A 21241-nucleotide genomic window follows, 5' to 3' on the forward strand; every position below is an offset into this window, starting at 1 on the left:
ATACAATTATTTAACCCCATCTGCTTTTTGTAAATTCTTTCCATGGCCATGTCCTTGTACTGCTCTGAGATCATCTTGAAGAGAATGAAAAGCTCCAAACTCCCATCTCCACAATAAACAGTCTCCTCCGACTGCCTCCCAATGTACACTCCATCTTCATCTCAAGATATCAAATGTGAGAAGTCTCACACTTTACTACCTCTGCTTCCTCTGGGCACCCAGGCCTTCTTATTCCATAGTTTCTCCTCCATGTCACCCAGCATCATTAAACTTATCTGTACATGAGGCCCACCACCTGTCCTAGCTCCTGACCAGTCATGGTCATCTTCTCCGTGCCATAATCACTGATATCAACAACCTGTCCCTATTCTCCAGCTCTGTCGCTACAACTTTGAAAACTGCTGCATCACCCTCTCCTCAAACAGCTGGCCCTGAACCTCTCCAACTAGTCTCCGCCCTCAACATTCCCTTTCTTTCCGAAGTCCTGAAATGCATCAGTCCCTCAATTACACTCCCACCACTTCCGATACGAAGCCCTCCAATCAGACTTCTGCCCTGCCCACAGCACCTAGGCTGCGCTGATGAATGCCGCCAGCGACACCCTATTGGGCTGCAGCTTGCTGTCCCTCCTCACCCTGCTTGATCGCCCCACTGCTTTTGACACCATCAACTACTCCATCCCCCTCGAACACCTCTGCTTCATGGCATTGCTCTCTCCTGTCACACTGTAGACATTACATTGCCCTCAATGAGTTCTCCTCCTGCAGCTGCACAGTCATCTCTGGGTGTGCCCCGGAGCCCAGCCTTGGTCCCCTCCTCTATCATTTACTATCCCCTGGTGACATCACCTGGAAGGATGGGATCAGCTTTCACATTTATGCTGACTAGTTACGTTGATCTCTCTCTCTCTTCCACTGACCCCAGGACTGCTGCCACTCTCTCCAAAAGGCCTCTCTAGACAGTTGGGATCTGAATGAGCCAAAACTTGCCCCAGCTTAATGTCGGAATCTTGGTGAACTGCTCAAGCCCAAGCTCAGCTTCCTCCTACCAATCCAACACCAAGATCACTTTCCTTCTCTTCAAAATATCGCCCACCTCCTCCACTACCCCTTCCCTCCTCCAGTCAAATCCTAATCCACACCTCTATCACCTTCTGACTGGACTTCTCCAACGCACTCCTTGCCAGTCTCCCCACTTTCACCCTCCATAAGCTCCAACTCATCAAGAATGCTGTGGCCTGTGTTCTCACCATCACCTCTAATCATGTCCTTGCCCAAGCTCCAATAGCTTTATGTGTCACAGAGAATCGACTAAGTTTCTCAACTTTGGGTTCCGCCAGGACCACTCGGCTCCAGACCTCGTTACAGCCTTGGTCCAAACATGGACAAAAGAGCTGAATTCCAGAGGTGAGGCGACAGTGACTGCCCTTGACATCAAGGCAGCATTTGACCGAGTATGGCACCAAGGATCCCTAGTAAAATTGAAGTCAATGGGAATTAGGGGGAAAGCTCTCCAGTGGCTAGAGTCATACCTAGCACAAAGGAAGATGGTAGTGGTTGTTGGAGGCCAATCATCTCAGCCCCAGAGCTGGAGAATAGGGACAGGTTGTTGATATCAAATGTGCAGGAGTTCCTCAGGGCAGTGTCCTAGGCCCAACCATCTTCAGCTGCTTCATCAATGACCTTCCCTCCATCATAAGGTCAGAAATGGGGATGTTCGCTGATGATTGCAGTGTTCAGTTCCATTCGCAACCTCTCAGATAATGAAGCAGTCCGTGCCCTATGCAGCAAGACCTGGACAACATCCAGGCTTGGGCTCATAAGTGACAAGTAACATTCACGCCAGGCAATGACCATCTCCAACAAGAGAGAGTCTAACCACCTCCCCTTAACATTCAATGGCATTACCAACACCGAATCCCCCACCAGCCACATCCTGGGGGGTCACCATTGACCAGAAACTGAACTGGACCAGCCATATAAATACTGTGGCTACAAGAGCAGGTCAGAGGCTGGGTATTCTGCGGCGAGTGACTCACCTCCTGATTCCCCAAAGCCTTTCCACCATCTACAAGGCACAAGTCAGGAGTGTGATGGAATACTCTCCATTTGCCTAGATGAGTGCAGCTCCAACAACACTGAAGAAGCTCGAGACCATCCAAGACAAAGCAGCCCATTTGATTGGCACCCCATCCACCACCCTAAACATTCACTCCCTTCACTACCAGCGCACCGTGGCTGCAGTGTGTACCATCTACAGGATGCACTGCAGCAACTCGCCAAGGCGTCTTTGACAGCACCTCCCAAACCCGCGACCTCTAGAAGGACAAGAGCAGCAGGCGCATGGGAACAACACCACCTGCAAGTTCCCTCCAAGTCACACACCATCCTGACTTGGAAATATATCGCCATTCCCTCATCATCGCTGGGCCAAAATCCTGGAGCTCCCTACCTAACAGCGCTGTGGGAGAACCTTCACCACACGGACTGCAGCGGTTCAAGAAGGAAGCGCATCACCACCTTCTCGAGGGCAATTAGGGATGGGCAATAAATGCTGGCCTTGTCAGCGACGCCCAGATCCTATGAACGAATAAAAAACCTCACCTTTACATCCCTCACAGACCCCATCCCACCATCCCCTCCTTACATGCACCCTCCATTCCTCCAACACTGTCCGACTTCTCATTCACCACTCTCTCTGCTCACCATTGGCAGCTGCTCTTTCACCCACCTTACCCCCAGCCTCTGGAACCCCCTCCCTCAGCCTCTCCACCTTGTCACTTCCCTCCCTGCCATCAAAAGCCTCAAGGCCCTTCCCTTCAGCCATGCTTTTTTCCCCTGTTGCCCCTCTTCCCTTTCTCCCTCTGGCACAGTGTTCTCTCTATCCTGTAAAGCACCCAGAGACATCTGTACTTAATGTAAGCTGTGGTTGGAATCATTTCCTTGATAATTACAGTTGTGAGACTGAGAACATTTCCAAGGTGTCACAATGGTTGTTTCACTAGCACTGGACAAAATACAAAGGAACTTCTAGTCACATCAGTCATTGATATATAGCAATAGCACCCTAAATAGTGCAATCCTCTGTTTAATAAGCAGAGCATTGCACTGTTTAGGGTGCTATTTCTATGCTTCAAATAAATTTAAGGGGATACTTAATAGATTTTAAAAATTGTTTTGAAGTGTTTTGATGTGAAGAGGGAAGATTATTTCCTCTGATTGGGGACTCAGTGAGGAGGGGTAATCAATTTAAAATAGTCACAGAGAGATTAGGAAAATGTCTTTGTACAGACGGTTGTTGGAGCATGGAATACTTTACCACAGGGATTCGCTGAGGCAGCGACCTTTGCATCTTCCAAGGGAAAAGTGGATAAATATTTGAAGCAGAGGAACATACAAGGTAGTGGGATTAGTTTTAGTTTGATATAACAAAGAACCAGCAGACACACAATGAGCTGAATAGTCTTTTTCTGTGCTTTTTTAAAAAAAAAGTTAACACGGGAGGATAAGATCATTGAACAGCCTTCAACAGCAAGTGTTACTGTTCCATGGAAACTCCAAGACAGTTCCAATCTCCACAGAAACAGCAAGGCGGTAACAGGTCAACAATCCCACAAGAACATCAATTCATCTCTTTAGCGAAGCACTAGTAAACAGAACACTGACCCGTAGAATTGTTTTCACATATTCAGAGAAAACTGCCCAGTACAGTTTGTCCCCTCCAAATGAACGCCGAATGAAAAAAGCACCTGACATTCGCAGCATCTCTCCGACTATTTTCATTCCCAGAAAATCTGTGGAAGAAGCAAAATTACTGTTCATATAAAAGTTATCATCAAAAAGAAAAGCAGATTTTTGTTATTAAGGTAAGCCCGATGTCATTGTATATACAGAAATTAAACCAATTATGCACAGCTTTAAATAGAATTTTACAGCATAGAAACAGGCCATTCGGCCCAACAGGTCTGTGCCGGTGTTTGTGCTCCACCCGAGCCTCCTCCCACCCCAGCCTCCTCCCACCCCTCTTCAACTAACCCTATAAGCAAAACCCTTGATTCCTTTCTCCCTCGTGTACTTATCTAGCTTCCCCTTAAATGCATCTATGCTATTTGCTTCAACCACTCCATGTGGTAGCGAGTTCCACATTCTCATCACTCTGAGCTTCTGTATTGAAAATGATACTTGCCCATTCCAGCAGCAATAACTGGCAAGGAGAGGTCATAAGTGTACATAATGTATGACAACATGAGGAAGTCTATGTAGCTGCGATGGCTTGGCAGCAGAACAACTGGATATTCTTGAATAGCCTGATGTAGCTGAAATTTAAAAAAAACACAAGTGAGTTCCATTTTAAAGAAAGGTATTTGTCCTTGTAAAATTAAGTATCGCAAGCTATACGTCATTCAACATAATATAACAAGCTCTACAAGCTGCATAAGGAAGTGTTGTTTATCTTTGCTAATCTATAGGATTTACTGTTGTGGAATGATCAATAAAGTTGTACATGGAGAGCTCCTGTATCAGGGCTCCTTGGCCCATATCAGGGAACAGGGCACGGGAGATTAGGTCCTCAGACCAGAGGCTATTGGCTATAGAGCAATAACAGGGAAGCTGACCACTACATGGGCAGGGTCCACATGGCCAGAGCAGAGAGGGCCTGAACTGCTTGGGACCACAGCATGTAACATTGAGTGGGGAGGGAATAGGAGATGATTTTTCATCAAATTTTATACATAGTGAAACCTGGAAATTAGGGACACCTAAGGGACTTGCATCAGGTGTCCTTTATTTGAAGGTGTCCCTATTTTCAAAATGTTTTTTGTATGTACAGTAAATTATTTGGGTCTGTCAATGAGTGTCCCTTTTTTGGAGGTGTCCCTTTATACAGATTTCACGGACGTGCCTTTAAGGTAGAAAAATTTCCAAAGATAAAAAAATGGATGCCGAGCCAAACAAAGACAGATTAGAATGGGGTGATCAAAAGCTTGGTCAAAGAGGTAAGTTTTAGGGAGGAGAAGTAAACGGCGAGGGGGACAGGTTTAGAGAGGGAATTCCAGAAAGTGGGGCCTGGGCAACTGAAGGCACAGCCACCAACGGTGGGGCGAAAAGGCACTTGAGTAATTCTCTGCAGGGCTGTTGCCACCCATAAGAGGATACCCAGCACAAGCGACCATCATAAGGTAAGAAGCAAAGGGGTGGGGAGAAAAATGGGGATTCGGGGAATATTAAAAGTAAAGTTTAGTTCCAAAGTGCAGTGCCACATTTAGCCCTTTTGTGCAGTGCTAAATTTCATATGGGTCATTTTTCAGTAAAAGTGTTAACAAAAAATTAGTGCAAGTCAAATGTCACAAAAGAAGAAACTAACCTTGTGAATGCCCTCTTCGTTCACACGCACTTTCTGGAATAGGGCTTTAAATATTTTGCTCAGGGTAAATGCAAAGAATCGGACTATACTTAACCAAAGACCATGGCCCATCTTCTCCAAAATGTCGGCGGCTTCATCGCTAATGATATCTGGGGATTCGCCAGTCTCTTTTGATAACTAATAAAATACAACATAAAATCGCAATTGCACAGAGCTGAATGCAAGTAGTTTTCGACAGCCTAAAGTATCTCCTTAAAAGGGCAAGAAACCATTTAGCATTGCAAGTTCAAAGGAGTGAGCTTCAAAGTCACAAAGAATCTGGCTTTTGTATTTGATAAAACGCTGCTGCTGATGCTTTCAAGTGCTCACGTGCCTCTCTAGTTGATTACAGAAAGATTGACATACCAACTCTCCCACATTCAGTGGAAGATCTGCTGCCCTACAGTTGCAGTTTCACACACATACAGACTGTGCCCTTGATTCTTAGCTGCTCTCTCCAGTGAGGGAAAGCAAAAGAATGGCATGGAGGTGCGAATATCCCAGAATCCAGTGCAGCATTGAAAGCCCTCTATGGGTGCCTTTACACTATGACTGCAGGGTTGATGCAAGGCGGCTTCGCTTTACAACGATGCCATGGTTTTAACGTAAATACAACCTAAATCCAGAGTCAGGGCCCAATCGGATACTGAAGGATGTGGAGTGAGATTCCCTGGAGGAGACATTCTCACTCACTCTAGAGTCAGGTCTGCCCTTAATTGCAGATTTATACTATAGAAGTTTAGTGTTTGTGCAAAGCAGAAACTGCTTCATACCAATGCCAAATTTGTATAAAAATAAACACTATAGGTACTATGTGAGAAAGGAAAGAGAAAAGTGTAAAAAGAGAGGATAAGAGCAAGGTGGAGAAAAATCCGTTCTTGTCCTGTTTTTATTGCACCAAAGGATGCAGCATTAGAGATTGTAAAATTGGTGAAAATGGGGGATAAATCTTGCCTGTTTGCTTATATCATTATGGAGTTGGTGGGCGAGGCAGTGCTTGACACAGGTAGGTGTTCCACACACGCTCAGACAGGGCTCCATCCAAACGCACATGCGCACGCAGAGACAGGGCTCCACATGCACGCACACGGGCAGAACCTCCATACACACGCACATATCCAAACGTGCATGGACTCCCCACTGCCAATGTGATTTTTAATGATTGAAAATGAATGCTAAGAAGAAAGAATGGCTAAAAGCCCTTTGTTCTGTAGTTTCCCCATTGCTATCTAAAGAATATCAGGACTCTGAGTAGAGAATGCAAACTTGGATTAAAGCAGAGAAAGGCCATTTCATGACACAGGTGATGGATGCAGCTCACTGCTTTTAACCAGGTTGATGACATGAGGTAGGCAGCTGACTCACAACTGAAACGTCACATCAAGGATTTGCCCAATGTTGACAGCTCTACACATCAGTGATAACAAATCTCAAACTGCAGACTGCTGTCATTTAACTGTACAACCCATAATATTTGTGGAATTCAAATTCATATAAGTTTTCTATCCATGTTTCCACTTGTTAATAGATCTCAGCTAAACTACTGCCAGACCTCTCTCCACCTTCTTAGTAGGAGATGGTAATTCCAATCGGATAGCTCTTGTAGAGAGCTAGCACAGGTACGATGGCCGAAAGGCCTCCTTCTGTGCTGTATAATTTTATGATGTACGATCGCTTGGGGTGACTTTTTAATTTCCCTGCTCCTCTGGGGAATCATCACTGCTTCGCTCACCGCCCCCTCCAGGAGTCCAGAACCTGAGTTGGGAATCATAGGCAGAAATCCATATCCTACCAATCAAAAAGGCACTACGTTGGAAGACCAACCTGATATGCTGCTGCAATTTCATATACAATTCCATTTTGAAATACAATTGAACCCATCCAAATACTAACATACACCATTACCTGTTTGATGACATATTGCACTTGATCTGATTTCAATACGACACTCCTGAGAGCACTGGGTGTGCGTGGCACAAGATCCTTGTAAACCACTGGAGTGTAGCATCGCATGGCATATCTCAGATCACTGCTGTGCCTGCGCTCTTCCATCAAGTCTTCAAACCCATCTCTTTTATTCAGTGTCATATCCTTTTGCTATGAAGCAAAATTAAAGAGTAAAATACATTTGTAGATCCAGTCGCTGGTTCAAGTTCTGAGATACCACACATTTGCAAAACAAACGTTCTGTAACGGCTGCACTGTGCGGTCCTAAATAACGAAGGATAAAAATACAGAAGAGCACTCTAGTGAATAGAAACTATTAGTTCATTCTGGACCGCTGCTCTAAAGGAGGTTAGGTTCTTAAATAAAGAGAAATCTCACAAGAACTTGACTCAAATATTTGCGACGATGTTGTGAGACTACATTGATGTAGGACACTGCGTGTCCTCCTATCTTCCCTGTAAATTACCTATACGCATTTCAAAAAACTACACACCGCAAAATTGTTGATATCTCGCAAATGGTAAAGAAATGCCATCCAATAGTGTCTCAAATACCCTCACACCGATAGCACCCCAAACATCCTCACAAAAACAAGGCATCCGAAACACAATGACCGGGCCCCAAGCGCCATCACAAAGACACTAGCATAGACCAGTTTGGGTAAAATGGCCTGTTTCAGTGCGTAGACTCTATGTAATTTGATGTAGGATTACAGATATTATATCCAACTCTGTACCTTTCAGTATCAGTCAGGCATGTAATATTTTTACCTCTGGTCGGTTAATGAAATATTGCTTCAGTGAATTTGCCATGTTATAGCAATGGGCTACAGTGGAGCCATGGTGAACATTAAAAAAATACCCCAGGTCTCAGATTACATCTAAGCAGTGACACAGGAAAACTACCAGTCTGTAGAATAATCTGGAAAGTCCCAGGATCTTACAGCACAGGAGGGAGCCATTCAGCCCATCACGCCTGTGCCGACTCTCTGAAAGAGCTATCCAGTTAGTCCCATTTCCCTACCCTTGCTGCAAACCCTTTCCAACTTTTCTTTTTCAAACATTTATCCACTTAACTTTCAACAGCTATTATTATGGATTCTGCTACAACCAGTTTCTGATGGAGCATGCATGCATCCTAACAAATCTTTGCACAGAAAAATAAATTCTCCTAACCTCTCTCTTTGTTCTTTTGGTGGCCTTAAATTTATGCCCTCCAATTATTGGCTCACTGACGATAAAGAGTGCAAGAAGATCACAATTTTGTTTTGCACAGTGTCATTTGCTTTATGGCAAAGGAGAAATGATGATTATGCTGTCGCATGAAAAATGAATAGAGTCCATGACCTCAGAATATGTAGGCTATAATCATTCTTAGCTCAGGATTTTACCCCCGCCTGTGATAATTAATCTTCTGCACTAACAATGGAGCTAGTGAACTTATATTCTCTCAGTGATGTGCAATGTGAGTTCTGTGCAGCAACTGGCCATTGTGTACAAAGCAAAGTCTCCTACCATTTACATAAGTGATCTTAGAAATGCCATGAATTACTGCAGAATTCCACCCTTATTTCCCACAGAATGGCAGGGTTCTGGAGCACAGGGACTTTATAACTGAAACGTATTAGCGACCATGGAAGAAAGGCACAGTTATTGGAGAGCTCAGTATTGGCTGTCTTTAGCTACATTTCTGCTTACCGATCCTTATTAAAATACAGTAGAGCCATTCTGTTTTGTAAAGGTCGTTTTGGACTTTTTATTTATCGCTAGTTTGCCTCCTATTCTCTTTTCACTACCACTTTTAAAAAAAAATTTGAATAAGCTTTTTTGAACTAATTATTTTATCTTTTATACCTCTTCTTCCTATAAAGTGACATTTAAGACCTTTTAATAACGTTCTTTCTTCTGCCTCCCACTGTCTAACATGAAGGGGAGGCCAAATTTTGAGGGAAATATACTTTAATAGGGCTGAAAACTGAAACCCAGTTTCTCAGCCAATTGAAAGCTCAGGCTTAGGAAATGGACATGTTCACGTCAAAGGTTGTGATCAGGTGAATATTGTCGAAATTTTACCAGGATGAGGACTGTTTCACATTTGTTATTAACACAGCAGGCCAACAGCGCCTGGACACAGAACTCATCCATTGCATTCAAAAGAATTCTAACAAAACTGAGAGAATTTGAACACTGCATGTAGGAACAGTATCCTCATCAGTAAAGGGGCCATTACAGATCCCCCCCATCCACAAATATTTTTTTGAGGGACCCAGGGCACTGCCCCGAGACTTTTACGAAAATTCAAATTTAAAATGGAATAATTCACAGTACTGTATTTTCCGTGGGTGTTCTCTAAAAGAGACTTGCATTTACATAGCGCCTTTCATGACCTCAGGACATCCCAAAGCACTTTACAGCCAAGTACTTTTGGAAGTGTAGTTATTGTTGTAATGTAGGAAACGTGGCAGCCAATTTGCGCACAGCAAGGTCCAACAAACAGTAATGAGATAATGACCAGATCATCTGTTTCAGTGATGTTGGCCAATATTTATCCCTCAATCAAGACACTGGGGAGAACTCGCCTGCTCTTCTTTGAAATAGTGCCATGGGATATTTTACATCCTCCTGAGGGGGCAGACGGGGCCTCGGTTTAACATCTTATCTGAAGGAGGGCATCTCCAACAGTGCGGCACTCCCTCAGTACTGCACTGGAGTATCAGCCTAGATTGTGCTCATGTCTCTGGAGTGGAGCTTAAATCCACAGCCTTCTGTCTTAGAGACAGTTACCACAGATCCACGACTGACACAGTTAAATCACAAAAGACAATCTTCAAATTTGATCCTGATAATTGATTCCATTATTTAATTGATCAAGACTAATGGGTGTATCATTTCCAAGGTTAGATCTGTCACTACTGACACCAGATTAGCTTGTTCCCAATCCAGCAAGACTCTCTCATGAAGACTGTCAGCACTTCACAAATCCAAGTCTTTGTCTTTCTTAGTACCTTTGGATAAATGCTATCTCTGTTCCTGAGGATCTTTGTTCTCCACCTTTTAAATACTGTCTAGAATCTCCATCTCATTTATGTCAAAGCCTGTAGACACATGGCTTAAAGACTCTTCTCGTTGGATGCCCTCATCTACACCCCTCCCTGCAGGCTTTGTAAAATTCGTTGTTCTTTTCCATGTAGGTTCATGCTTGGGAAAGGGAAAAGAAATGGAATGACCTGTGAAGTGCTCGGGTGTTCCCCCATTCTTTTGTTCTGCTCTCTTGGTAAATGCTGTCCATCTGTAATACCTTCCAGTCCAAAGGAAGGGTCTTAGACCTAAAACATCCACTGACTGACTGACTTCTGTTTCTCCAGAGACCTGCTGAGTATTACCAGCTTTTTTCTATTTTTGTTTTCTCCATCTCTCCCCCCCCTCCCCCCACCTTGCAGGGTGACCCATTCTTGGAAGGTGCGTCCCTGAAACCCCCACCATGACGATCCCCTCCTCCTCTCCCCACGATCACGCCCCGCCACTATCTCACCCCCATCTCGCCCCACGACTCCGCCATCTCACCCTCCTCTCGCCCCACCACTCCGCCATCTCACCCCCCTCTCTCCCCACCACTCCGCCATCTCACCCCCCTCTCGCCCCACCACTCCGCCATCTCACCCCCCTCTCGCCCCACGACTCCGCCATCTCACCCCCCTCTCGCCCCACCACTCCGCCATCTCACCCCCTCTCGCCCCACCACTCCGCCATCTCACCCCCCTCTCGCCCCACCACTCCGCCATCTCACCCCCCTCTCGCCCCACCACTCCGCCATCTCACCCCCTCTCGCCCCACTACTCCGCCATCTCACCCCCCTCTCGCCCCACCACTCCGCCATCTCACCCCCTCTCGCCCTACCACTCCGCCATCTCACCCCCCTCTCGCCATCTCACCCCCTCTCGCCCCACCACTCCGCCATCTCACCCCCCTCTCGCCCCGCCACTCCGCCATCTCACCCCCCTCTCGCCCCGCCACTCCGCCATCTCACCCCCCTCTCGCCCGCCACTCCGCCATCTCACCTCCCTCTCGCCCCGCCACTCCGCCATCTCACCCCTCTCACCCCGCCACTCCGCCATCTCACCCCCCTCTCGCCCCGCCACTCCGCCATCTCACCCCCCTCTCGCCCCGCCACTCCGCCATCTCACCCCGCCACTCCGCCATCTCACCCCCTCTCGCCCCACCACTCCGCCATCTCACCCCCTCTCGCCCCACCACTCCGCCATCTCACCTCCCTCTCGCCCCGCCACTCCGCCATCTCACCCCCCTCTCGCCCCGCCACTCCGCCATCTCACCCCCTCTCGCCCCGCCACTCCGCCATCTCACCCCCTCTCGCCCCACCACTCCGCCATCTCACCCCCTCTCGCCCCACCACTCCGCCATCTCACCTCCCTCTCGCCCCGCCACTCCGCCATCTCACCCCCTCTCGCCTCACCACTCCGCCATCTCACCCTCTCGCCCCACCATTCCTCCAGCTCACCCCTCCCCTCCCCGTGTGTGACCGGGGTATCCTTCCTTTGCTGTTCCGCAAGGTCAGTAACCCCTGACCTCCAGCCAAAGCGCCTCCTGAAGTGGGGGCCTAGGCACTGCTTCACCGCGCGAGGCTCCGATTCCCGGTCCTGCCCACTGCAGCCCTCCCTTACGGCCAACAAGGTATAAGCAGCAGGCCTGACACCGCCCAGAACCTTACCCACCGATACAACTAGACCACGGTCCGACAGGACGGTCGCCCCACCAAAGCCCGCCATTACACCGCCCAGCCCCCCGGCAACGCCCAGCACTCACCGGGTACAGGCACTCCACAGTGGGACTCGCCATGCTGACTTCGGCCATGTGAGACATCTACGTCTCATAATACCTGCCTGCCACCCGAACTAGGACGCGAGGCCCCCGCCAGGGCCCGACACGTCACTCAGTCCTGCCATGCGACGCCAGCCCCAGGGGTGAACGAACGCGCTCCACCCACTAACCGCCGCTGTCGCGAAACCCCGCCCCCCGCGCGCGCACTCCACCCACCAACCAACCACCGCCGTCGCGAACCCGCCCCCCGCGCGCGCGCGCGCTCCACCCACCAACCAACCACCGCCGTCGCGAACCCGCCCCCCGCGCGCGCACTCCACCCACCAACCAACCACCGCCGTCGCGAACCCGCCCCCCGCGCGCGCGCACTCCACCCACCAACCAACCACCGCCGTCGCGAACCCGCCCCCCGCGCGCGCGCGCGCTCCACCCACCAACCAACCACCGCCGTCGCGAACCCGCCCCCCGCGCGCGCGCTCCACCCACCAACCAACCACCGCCGTCGCGAACCCGCCCCCCGCGCGAGCACTCCACCCACCAACCAACCACCGCTGTCGCGAACCCGCCCCCCGCGCGCGCGCTCCACCCACCAACCAACCACCGCCGTCGCGAACCCGCCCCCCGCGCGAGCACTCCACCCACCAACCAACCACCGCTGTCGCGAACCCGCCCCCCGCGCGAGCACTCCACCCACCAACCAACCACCGCCGTCGCGAACCCGCCCCCCGCGCGAGCACTCCACCCACCAACCAACCACCGCTGTCGCGAACCCGCCCCCCGCGCGCGCACTCCACCCACCAACCAACCACCGCTGTCGCGAACCCGCCCCACCCCCGTCCTTCCGCGAGCGCCGACGCAATGACGTCGGAGCCGGTGGCGCTAACTGTCCGGGAGAGGCCGGGTGTCGGTCTGCTGATCGTGGTGTGGTCACTGGTTATGGATGAGGGCGGTCCTGGGGAGGGCGAGCGGTCGCTGCTGCTCGACAACATTCTCTGCCAGCTTTACGAGTACGGTAAGCTCGGCCTGCCCTGGGAGGGAGGGGGAGGGAAAGGTTATAGTCACGCGGGGGAAATGAGACTCTGGGGCCTGTGGCGTGAAACTTCGGCCCGGGGGGGGGGGATCGATCGATTCCCAGGCTCCACCCCCCCCCCCCCCCGCGTTTCAGGCTCCATCCTCAGGTCCACTCACCCCTGCCCGCCCCCCACTCCGGCTCCATCCCCAGCCTGGTCCGTCCATCCCCGGGTCTCTTTCTTCCTTCCCCCCCCCCCTTCTCAAGCTCCATCCTCATGCCCCCCCCCCTTTGGCTCCCCCCGCAACCCCCCCCCCCCCCCTTTGGCTCCCCCTCCATCACCATATTCCCCCTGAGACTGCCACCACTGAGCCAAAGACCTTGAGGTCTTTGGTATTCATCTCCTTGCTGTTTGTGGGATTTTGCTGATAGTTGACTCAAGGAACTTGCATTTATCACAGCCTCAAAACGTCCCAAGGCGCTTCACTGCGTTACTGGGTTACTTTTTGTAGTTCAGTCACTGAACACATGTAGGTAAGTGCATAGCTGTTTGGCTCCCAACCTCTTTTAACAATATATTCAAAATTACTATTACAGGAGAAGCTGCAGTGGGTGGAAAGAAGGCCAAGGGGAAAAAAGCAAAGCCGAAAGCGAGTAAAGGCAAGCAAAAGGAGACTGAAGAAGGAATACTTTGTTCAGAGACCCAGCCTGTGCCTTGCAGCTCCTCAGTGCCCAGAACAAGCGACTTGCTTACGAAGAAAGCAGCAAACTCATCCCATGGGACACCAAAGTGCCTTGTCAAGCTGCGCGCCGAACTTCTTGATTCTGTGAGCGATTGTGCAGTGCCTGCGAAAGCAGAGGGAGAGAAGGGCACCGATAACGGGATGGTGGCTGTCAGCGGAAAGAGCCCGGTGGAAGTCGTAACCTTCACTGGATCTCACAAGAGGAACAAGCTCCCACCGATTACGGACGAGGACAGTAAAGTACGCTTCAGAACTCGCGTCATTCCGGTAGCGCATCCCTGAAAAAAATACACGCAACGGGAAAACTTTCTCTCGAACTCCGATCTAAGTTTTTCATTAGACTGGAAGCTTTCACATCCATGTTGCACAAGCTGTCATGTACTGTTAACCTGTTCCAAAGCAAAATACTGTGCTGGAAATCTGAAATAAAAGCAGAAAATGCTGGAAACACTCAGCAAGTCAGGCAGCATTTGTGGAGAAAGAAACAGAGTTAATGTTTCAGGTCCTTTGGTCAGAACGGCAGATCGTCAATTCTGACGATGGGTCATCGACCTGAAACGTTAACTGTTTCTTTCTCCACAGATGCTGCCTGACTTGCTGAGTATTTCCAGCATTTTCTGTTTTTATTACTGTTAACCTGTTTTTGTGGGGATTTTCTCTCTCTCTCTCTCGCCACTCGTTTCCTGTCTGTCCTTTTGCTATTTCTTCCTGCTAAATCGGAATTGGTAAATCGGAACCAGTACCAAAATATACTCTCGGTTTGCAGAAGGGGACGTGGAGGAGTGTGAGATCTCCTACATATGGTCTGGACAAATCCACTGGTCAACACATGCCTTGTCTAATCTTAGCCATTTCCTGGGGGTTAGCATTGTCAATGCCCGGGTCCTTGTGTTGCCTTTTCTAATAAAACCCTGTAAGGAGACACTGGGGTGCCCTGCACAACCAGGAAGGAACTAACCCACAAAACAGAAAACTTATCAAATTAAATAATATTATACGCAGTGTCCACTATACACTCCAGTCCCTGCGGTGCCCACCAGTGGCAGAAGGCCTCAAGCATACCCGCAAACGCCATGTGCCTCTTCTCCAGGGCAACCCGGGCGTAGATCAGGCCGCAGAAGAAAGGCAGGCAGCCAGAGTGACCATCCCCACAGGCCACGTCCAACCTGGACCTGTATCGTGTTGCTGATTGAGTGAGCTGGCTAACGCACGAGATGAAACACGGTCACTTGGCATCAGGTACCAAGGCAGCCATGTATTGTCTCATGTTACTCAGTCGCAGCATTTACATGCATTCCTTCCGGCTGAAGGGGTAAATTTCCCCAAGGTTGGAGCATTGAAGGAATCGTATGCAGAATGTTGCACGTGGAAATGAGAGCAAATGAATATGAGACCTGGAAGATCATCTCTTCCAACAGCAAGAAAAGATTCCTCAGATTGTGTTGGTACTTTTAAGTTGGCCTTTCTCGATTATTTGTCGAACAGCCTTGTTGGTGGCTGGTTCCCCTCAAGAATAGAATGGTTGACAGTGACTGCATTCCTAGGACCCTCTAAATATCTTGAATATCCCCCCCCCTCACCGCCTCTTCCCCCCCCCCCCCCCCCCCCCCGCCGCCTTTTTTTCCCCCCCTCCCCCCATCTCCCTCTTATTTTGTAACCTTTGAGGGGAGAAGGGATAAACTGCTTTCCAAGCTGATGTGCTCACTATTGCAATGACTGAGCTCTGTTTTGGCGCACTCACATGTTGAATTAATTATTTTAAATTTCGACACGTTCAGGTGGAAGAAACTGGTGAGCAGAACAAAACCGAACAGAATGTATTTAATTTGGAGAAGGTAAGCCTTGCATCGTCCCCTTTATTTAAGAGTACAGACTCTGTTCAATCATTGTTCTTTGCGGAAGCACAGTGAAACCTCATAGACCCCCCCCACCCACCCTTCGGCTGTTGTGTGTCCCCTGAAGGACGGTCCATAGCCAGGAATGGGAGCAACAACATGGCTGGCCTTTGGGTGGCCTTAGTGGTCTACACTAAATGCCCCCCCATATGATGGGCAGTTGTGTGTTGTGTTGTATTTAAACTTGTTCCATAAATAATTGGCAAAAGAATCAGTGGGGCGATAAGAATTGTTTTTAATCTATTGATTTGTGATGACCTGCCTGAAAGGGTGGTGGAAGCAGATTCAATAGTAACTTTCAGAAGGGAATTGGATAAATACTTGGAAGGAGAAAGGGCAGGAGGGAGTGGGAATAATTGGATAGCTCTTTCAAAGAATCGGCACAGGCACGATGGTCTGAATGGCTTCTTTCTGTGCTGTATGATTCTATAGTGGCTGACTGGGGGTGGGTGGGGGGGGTTGCTGGCGGTTGGTAAGGAACTGCACAGCTCCCCGAAGGCTGGGTTGGTAAAGGTCAGTGTCTAGCTGAACCAAAGTCCCAGGTTCAATTCCAGGCTTGTGCTGAGTCAGCTGAACTCAACCATGGGGAATTGCTGCAATTGTCCTCTTAGCTGGGGAGGGAGAGAAATCGGATAGGTGCCCACTCCTGATCGCTTCCAATTACCTTGACTTGAAAATGTGCATGTGTCGACCTCGGGTGAGGGCAGCATTGTATTCGGTTGGTGGTGCCCCCTGTGGTTGACTAGCCCACCCAGGCTTGGGAGAAACATGCAGGGCACCCATAGACCATCACCCCAATAGGAGTCGATCCCTCTCAGTGGGGAGATAACAGTCGAAATAAAGAAACCAGTGTCTTACTGTTGTCGCCTCTCTTTACAGGCTCGCCTGGAAGTACACAGATTTGGTATCACAGGATACAGAAAAGAACAGCAAAGAATGTTTGAACAAGAGCGAGCTGTTATGCTTGGTGCTAGGGTATGTCACACTGATTACGCATTGTGTACGGATATTTGCTTGTAATTTGCTGCAGTTCCCAATATTGACACTTTCCTTCCTCGTGTATACGTCGGGGTTTGCATCAGGGATTGATGGTTTCTGTATTCAAGATATTGATCTCTGCTCTTTATCCGGTTTCTAACACTTCGAGTGAAATGGTAGATTAGAACTCAGATGTCCAACTCTTCGCCCCGGCACTTCAGCCTGTCAAGCACAGGCAACTCAGTCCTATTTGAATTTATAATTCCTACTTGCTGCTTTGTCCAGTTTGAATTTCATGGGACTGGAGGCTTGTAAAGGGCTGTGGCCTCATTGGTGGGTAAATCCCAAATTAGACACTAAGATCTGTTAGTATTGACAACTTGGAAAATGGGAACATAGATTTGAACTCTACATGTACACCCCCCCAAGGTTGTATAGTATGCGTTTATGTGGCCCACAAAGATAGAAAGCTTGGACCACTCTAGTCTTAGGGGTTGTTTATATATGCAAGCTGTATATTTATTTATTTCAGTGACAGCCGTGGCTCAGTGGGTAGCATTCTCCCCTCTGAGTCAGATGGTTGTGGGTTCGAGTCCCACTCCAGAGACTTGAGCGCATAATCTAGGCTGACACGCCCTGTGCAGTACTGAGGGAGTGCTACACTGTCGGAGGTGCCATCTTTCGGATGAGACGTTAAACCAAGGCCCCGTCTGCCCTCTCAGGTGGATCCCCTGGCACTATTCAAAGAAGAGCAGGGGAGTTCTCGCTGGTGTCCTGTATAATGGGTCCTGTGTATAATGTATTCACATCTTATACATGTATATAGAGCATTCACATAAATTCCGTATATAGGACATTCACACATTGCACCTGTATATAGGACATTCGCACATTGCACCTGTATATAGGACATTCGCACATTGCACCTGTATATAGGACATTCGCACATTGCACCTGTATATAGGACATTCGCACATTGCACCTGTATATAGGACATTCGCACATTGCACCTGTATATAGGACATTCGCACATTGCACCTGTATATAGGACATTCGCACATTGCACCTGTATATAGGACATTCGCACATTGCACCTGTATATAGGACATTCGCACATTGCACCTGTATATAGGACATTCGCACATTGCACCTGTATATAGGACATTCGCACATTGCACCTGTATATAGGACATTCGCACATTGCACCTCGTATATAGGACATTCGCACATTATAACTGTAGTAAGTGTTTGATTTTTAAAATCACAGGCTGAAGTTCACAATCCTTTTACTGTTTTGTTTCCATTTCAGCCCCCAAAACGTGATTATGTAAATTACAAAAATTACCAGGAAATGATGAGAAATAAAGTCACAGCGAAACATGTGAAAATGGTTAGTGCTGTTTTATTGATGGCTTGTTTTCAGCTGAGTGTCTTGATCCTGAACTTTTGTCAGACATTGCTATTCTCCTCTGGTGACAAGAGCATCAGAATATAGTTAAATAACAACCCATAAGGTCTTGCTGATTTGTTAGGTTGTTTATTTGTTAAGAGGTATTTCGCAACACATTTATTCACTGATGTATTTCCAAATCTTTCCTTTTTTCACTATAGAACTCAAAATCGGCACTTTCAAGGAAGAAGAAAGAAGAGGAGAGGTGAGCTTGCTGTGATACCAGTGGGGTGTGAGAGAGGGTGAACGTTTTGTGCCCTTATTTAAAAGTATCTACTTCATTCTTATGGTTTTCCTCCGAAATTTAATGTTCATTGTCTGTCTCTCATTTTTTTTCCCATCTCCCCCAATGCCCACTCCAAGTTCATCTCATCCAAGAGATCCATTTCCTGCTCCCTCAATTCCCACTAAAATCCTGATCACCCAACTTCCCTTCCTCACCCCATGCTAGGTGATTTTGTAAACGGTTCCTTGTCCTCGAGCAGTGTTGGCTCCTCTTCAAAACCATCATTATCAACCACTCTTTAAAAAAAACCATCCCTGACCCTGCATCCATATATATGCTGACAACACCCAGCTCTACCTCTCTCAACCCCTCCGCTGCCTCTATGTTGTTTGACTGCTTGTACGACATTCAATCTTTGAGCTGCAATTTCCTCCAACTAAACGTTCAGATGACCGAAGGTATCATATAATTGCCACCCACTCCATCCCCCTTCCCGGCCAATGTCAGATGCTGAACCAGACTGTCTGCAGTCTTGGCATCCTGTTGACCTCGAGCTGAGCTCTCAATCCCATATCCTCTTCATCAGGTGTCAGCCTTGGTTCAGTGATAGCACACTCATCTGTGAGTCAGAAGCCCAACTCTGGAGATTTGAGCACACAATTCAGGCTGACATTCCCAGTGCAGTACTGAGGGAGTGCTGCTCTTGTGGAGGTGCTGCCTTTCAGATGAGACATTAAACTGGGGCCCCATCTGTCCTCTCAGGTGGCCATATAAGATCCCATGGCACTATTTTTGAAGCAGAGCAGGGGAGTTCTCCCCAGTGTCCTGGCCAATATTTATCTTTCAGCCGACACCAAAATAACATCGGGTCATTTATCTCATTGCTGTTTGTGGGACCTTGCTGTACGAAAATTGGCTGCTGCGTTTCCTACATTACAAAAGTGACTACACTTCAAAAAGTACTTCATTGGTTGTAAAGTGCTTTGAGACGTCCTTTCGTATCATAAACACCACCTACTTTAGTCCGTCTGCCATTGAAACCTTCATCAATACCTTTGTGACCTCCGGCCCCAACGATTCCAATGAACTCCTGACCAGTCTTCTAGTTTCCACCCTCCATAAATGTCAGCTCTTCCAAGTCCTGCTCACCCATCACTTTTGTTCTCGCTGACCTACATTGGCTCCTGGTCTCCCAATGTCTCAAACCTCATCCTTGTGTCTCCTCCCCCATGGCCTATCTCTGTAATCTGCTCCAGCCTATTGCCTCTTACCCCCTTGAAACCTCCGTTCATCTGACTGGCCTCTTGTACATCCTTCCCTCCCTTTCGCCCCACCGTTGACGGCCATTCCTTCAGCTTCCTAAGTCCCATACCCTGGAATTCTCTCCCTAAACCCCTCTGCCTCCCCCTTTAAAAACCTACCACCTGGACCAAGCTTTAGGGTCCTCTCCTAATATCTCCACTTCTGGCTCAGTGTCCATTTTATTTTTCCCTTGCACTTCTGTGAAGTGCCTTGTGTTGTGTGAAGAAATGACTTTTACCTCTGAAATTAACTGGGATTTGGTTTCCATAGGAGGCACAAGAAGACTGAAATAGTACCTACAGGGCAGGTGGGAAGATTTAAAAATGGAGCATTGATTCTCAGCGACAGTGACATCAAGAGAATCAAAACCAAATCCAAATCAAAACATGTGTAATTTTATACAATTTCCCAAAATGTGTAAAAATAAATTTTGTTTTAGTCATGAAATAAATGTTGTGCAGAACGCAACATTCTGATGGGTTTAGTTGTGTCTGTATTTTTGGTGATTAATTATCAAATCTGCTACATTTGTGGTCAAACCTCCTCCGTCTCAGGCACCAACAGGTTTGAATAAACTGTTCTGGAAAACTGACATCAAAAAGATTGAAAATTGGAAAGGTTCACAGTGCAGATGAATGAGGCCCAAATGGGCAAATCTTACATAGTGAAGGTTAATGAGGCCCGAATGGGCAAATCTTACAATGCATATCATATTCACAGTGCAGGTTCATCAGATCATCCAAGTGGAGTGTGATCACCAGGAGCCTCAAGTTAAACTGCTGTCCGTTCCTTCATTAGGGGAGGGGGTGTAGACTTCAATACCTCAAAATAACCCACACGCATACTTTCCCCCCGCCCCCCCCCCTCAACCCAGGGTAAGCTGAAAGTTAACCCTTTCTGCTAAGCATTTCAACCGGTGGGCTGCAGAGTCTTTTCCAGTTTGGAGTTTGTGCTTATGTGGGAAATGCCATGGTTTCTATAAAAGGCCTAATCTGGGCCACAAGGCAAGGATATCATTCCCATCCCTTCCTGTTAGACTAATTATTGAATGACATATCATTTGAATCCACATCAACCCTGATAAGATATACAGGGGGAAGAGTCACAAATAGTATGATTTGTGCTGCTTTATTTTTCCAAGTATCACATATCTTTAAAAAAAATCAGTGGCTTGTAAGGGGTTGGTTATGATTGCTTTATTCTGGGTTTTCAGTTATGCTAGTGGTCAGTCTATGGTCTCTCTTTCACAAGGAACTCAGCTGCTTCATCCTAATTTTCAGCCTTGGTGCAGTGGTAACACTCGCCTCTGAGTCAGGTCATGGGTTCTAGCTCCACTCCAGAGACTTGACCACATAATCTAGGCTGGCATTTCTGTGCGGCACCGTTGGAGGTAACATCTTTCGGATGAGATGTTAAATTGAGGCTCCTTCAGGTGTATGTAAAATATCCTATG

General features: G+C 48.0%; 2 protein-coding genes across 5 annotated transcripts in view; one reads left to right on the top strand and one right to left on the bottom strand.

The window, feature by feature from the left end:
- Window positions 1-12371, bottom strand: part of gnpat (glyceronephosphate O-acyltransferase) — a 35424-nt gene extending 23053 nt beyond the window's left edge. Inside the window, exons 1-5 of one of the 2 annotated variants that reach the window (XM_067984092.1) lie at window positions 12171-12371; window positions 7309-7500; window positions 5365-5541; window positions 4186-4315; window positions 3666-3793 (exon numbers count right to left, since the gene is read on the bottom strand). In XM_067984092.1, the coding sequence (XP_067840193.1) occupies window positions 3666-3793; window positions 4186-4315; window positions 5365-5541; window positions 7309-7500; window positions 12171-12227 (684 nt within the window). In that variant the 5' untranslated portion in view covers window positions 12228-12371. Of the gene's footprint in view, window positions 1-3665; window positions 3794-4185; window positions 4316-5364; window positions 5542-7308; window positions 7501-10576; window positions 10741-12170 lie in introns of those variants that run through there. The other variant, XM_067984093.1, reaches the window with a different exon arrangement.
- Window positions 12372-12980: 609 nt separating this feature from the next.
- Window positions 12981-20256, top strand: c5h1orf131 (chromosome 5 C1orf131 homolog). Of its 3 annotated transcripts, none has more exons than XM_067984096.1 (7): window positions 12981-13197; window positions 13792-14204; window positions 15716-15772; window positions 16712-16807; window positions 18120-18200; window positions 18422-18465; window positions 20059-20256. In XM_067984096.1, the coding sequence occupies exons 1-7, from the start codon at window positions 13044-13046 to the stop codon at window positions 20180-20182; spliced, it is 969 nt and encodes a 322-aa protein (XP_067840197.1). In that variant the 5' UTR covers window positions 12981-13043; the 3' UTR covers window positions 20183-20256. The 3 variants fall into 3 exon arrangements, with proteins under 3 accessions (XP_067840197.1, XP_067840198.1, XP_067840199.1); XM_067984097.1 differs by having other exon boundaries at window positions 12987-13197; window positions 13792-14177; XM_067984098.1 differs by having other exon boundaries at window positions 13036-13192.
- The last annotated feature ends 985 nt before the right edge of the window (window positions 20257-21241 follow it).

This window comes from Heptranchias perlo, chromosome 5 (assembly GCF_035084215.1).
Source record: "Heptranchias perlo isolate sHepPer1 chromosome 5, sHepPer1.hap1, whole genome shotgun sequence".
In the NCBI taxonomy this organism is placed as follows: domain Eukaryota; kingdom Metazoa; phylum Chordata; class Chondrichthyes; order Hexanchiformes; family Hexanchidae; genus Heptranchias; species Heptranchias perlo.

Bases quoted from the DNA above. Each gene is read 5' to 3' on its own strand.
- c5h1orf131 (XM_067984096.1), top strand. From the start codon at position 13,044: ATGACGTCGGAGCCGGTGGCGCTAACTGTCCGGGAGAGGCCGGGTGTC. The intron at 14,205-15,715 runs GTAGCGCATCCC...CGACACGTTCAG, and splicing joins TCAGAACTCGCGTCATTCCG to GTGGAAGAAACTGGTGAGCA. The intron at 18,466-20,058 runs GTGAGCTTGCTG...TGGTTTCCATAG, and splicing joins AAGAAGAAAGAAGAGGAGAG to GAGGCACAAGAAGACTGAAA.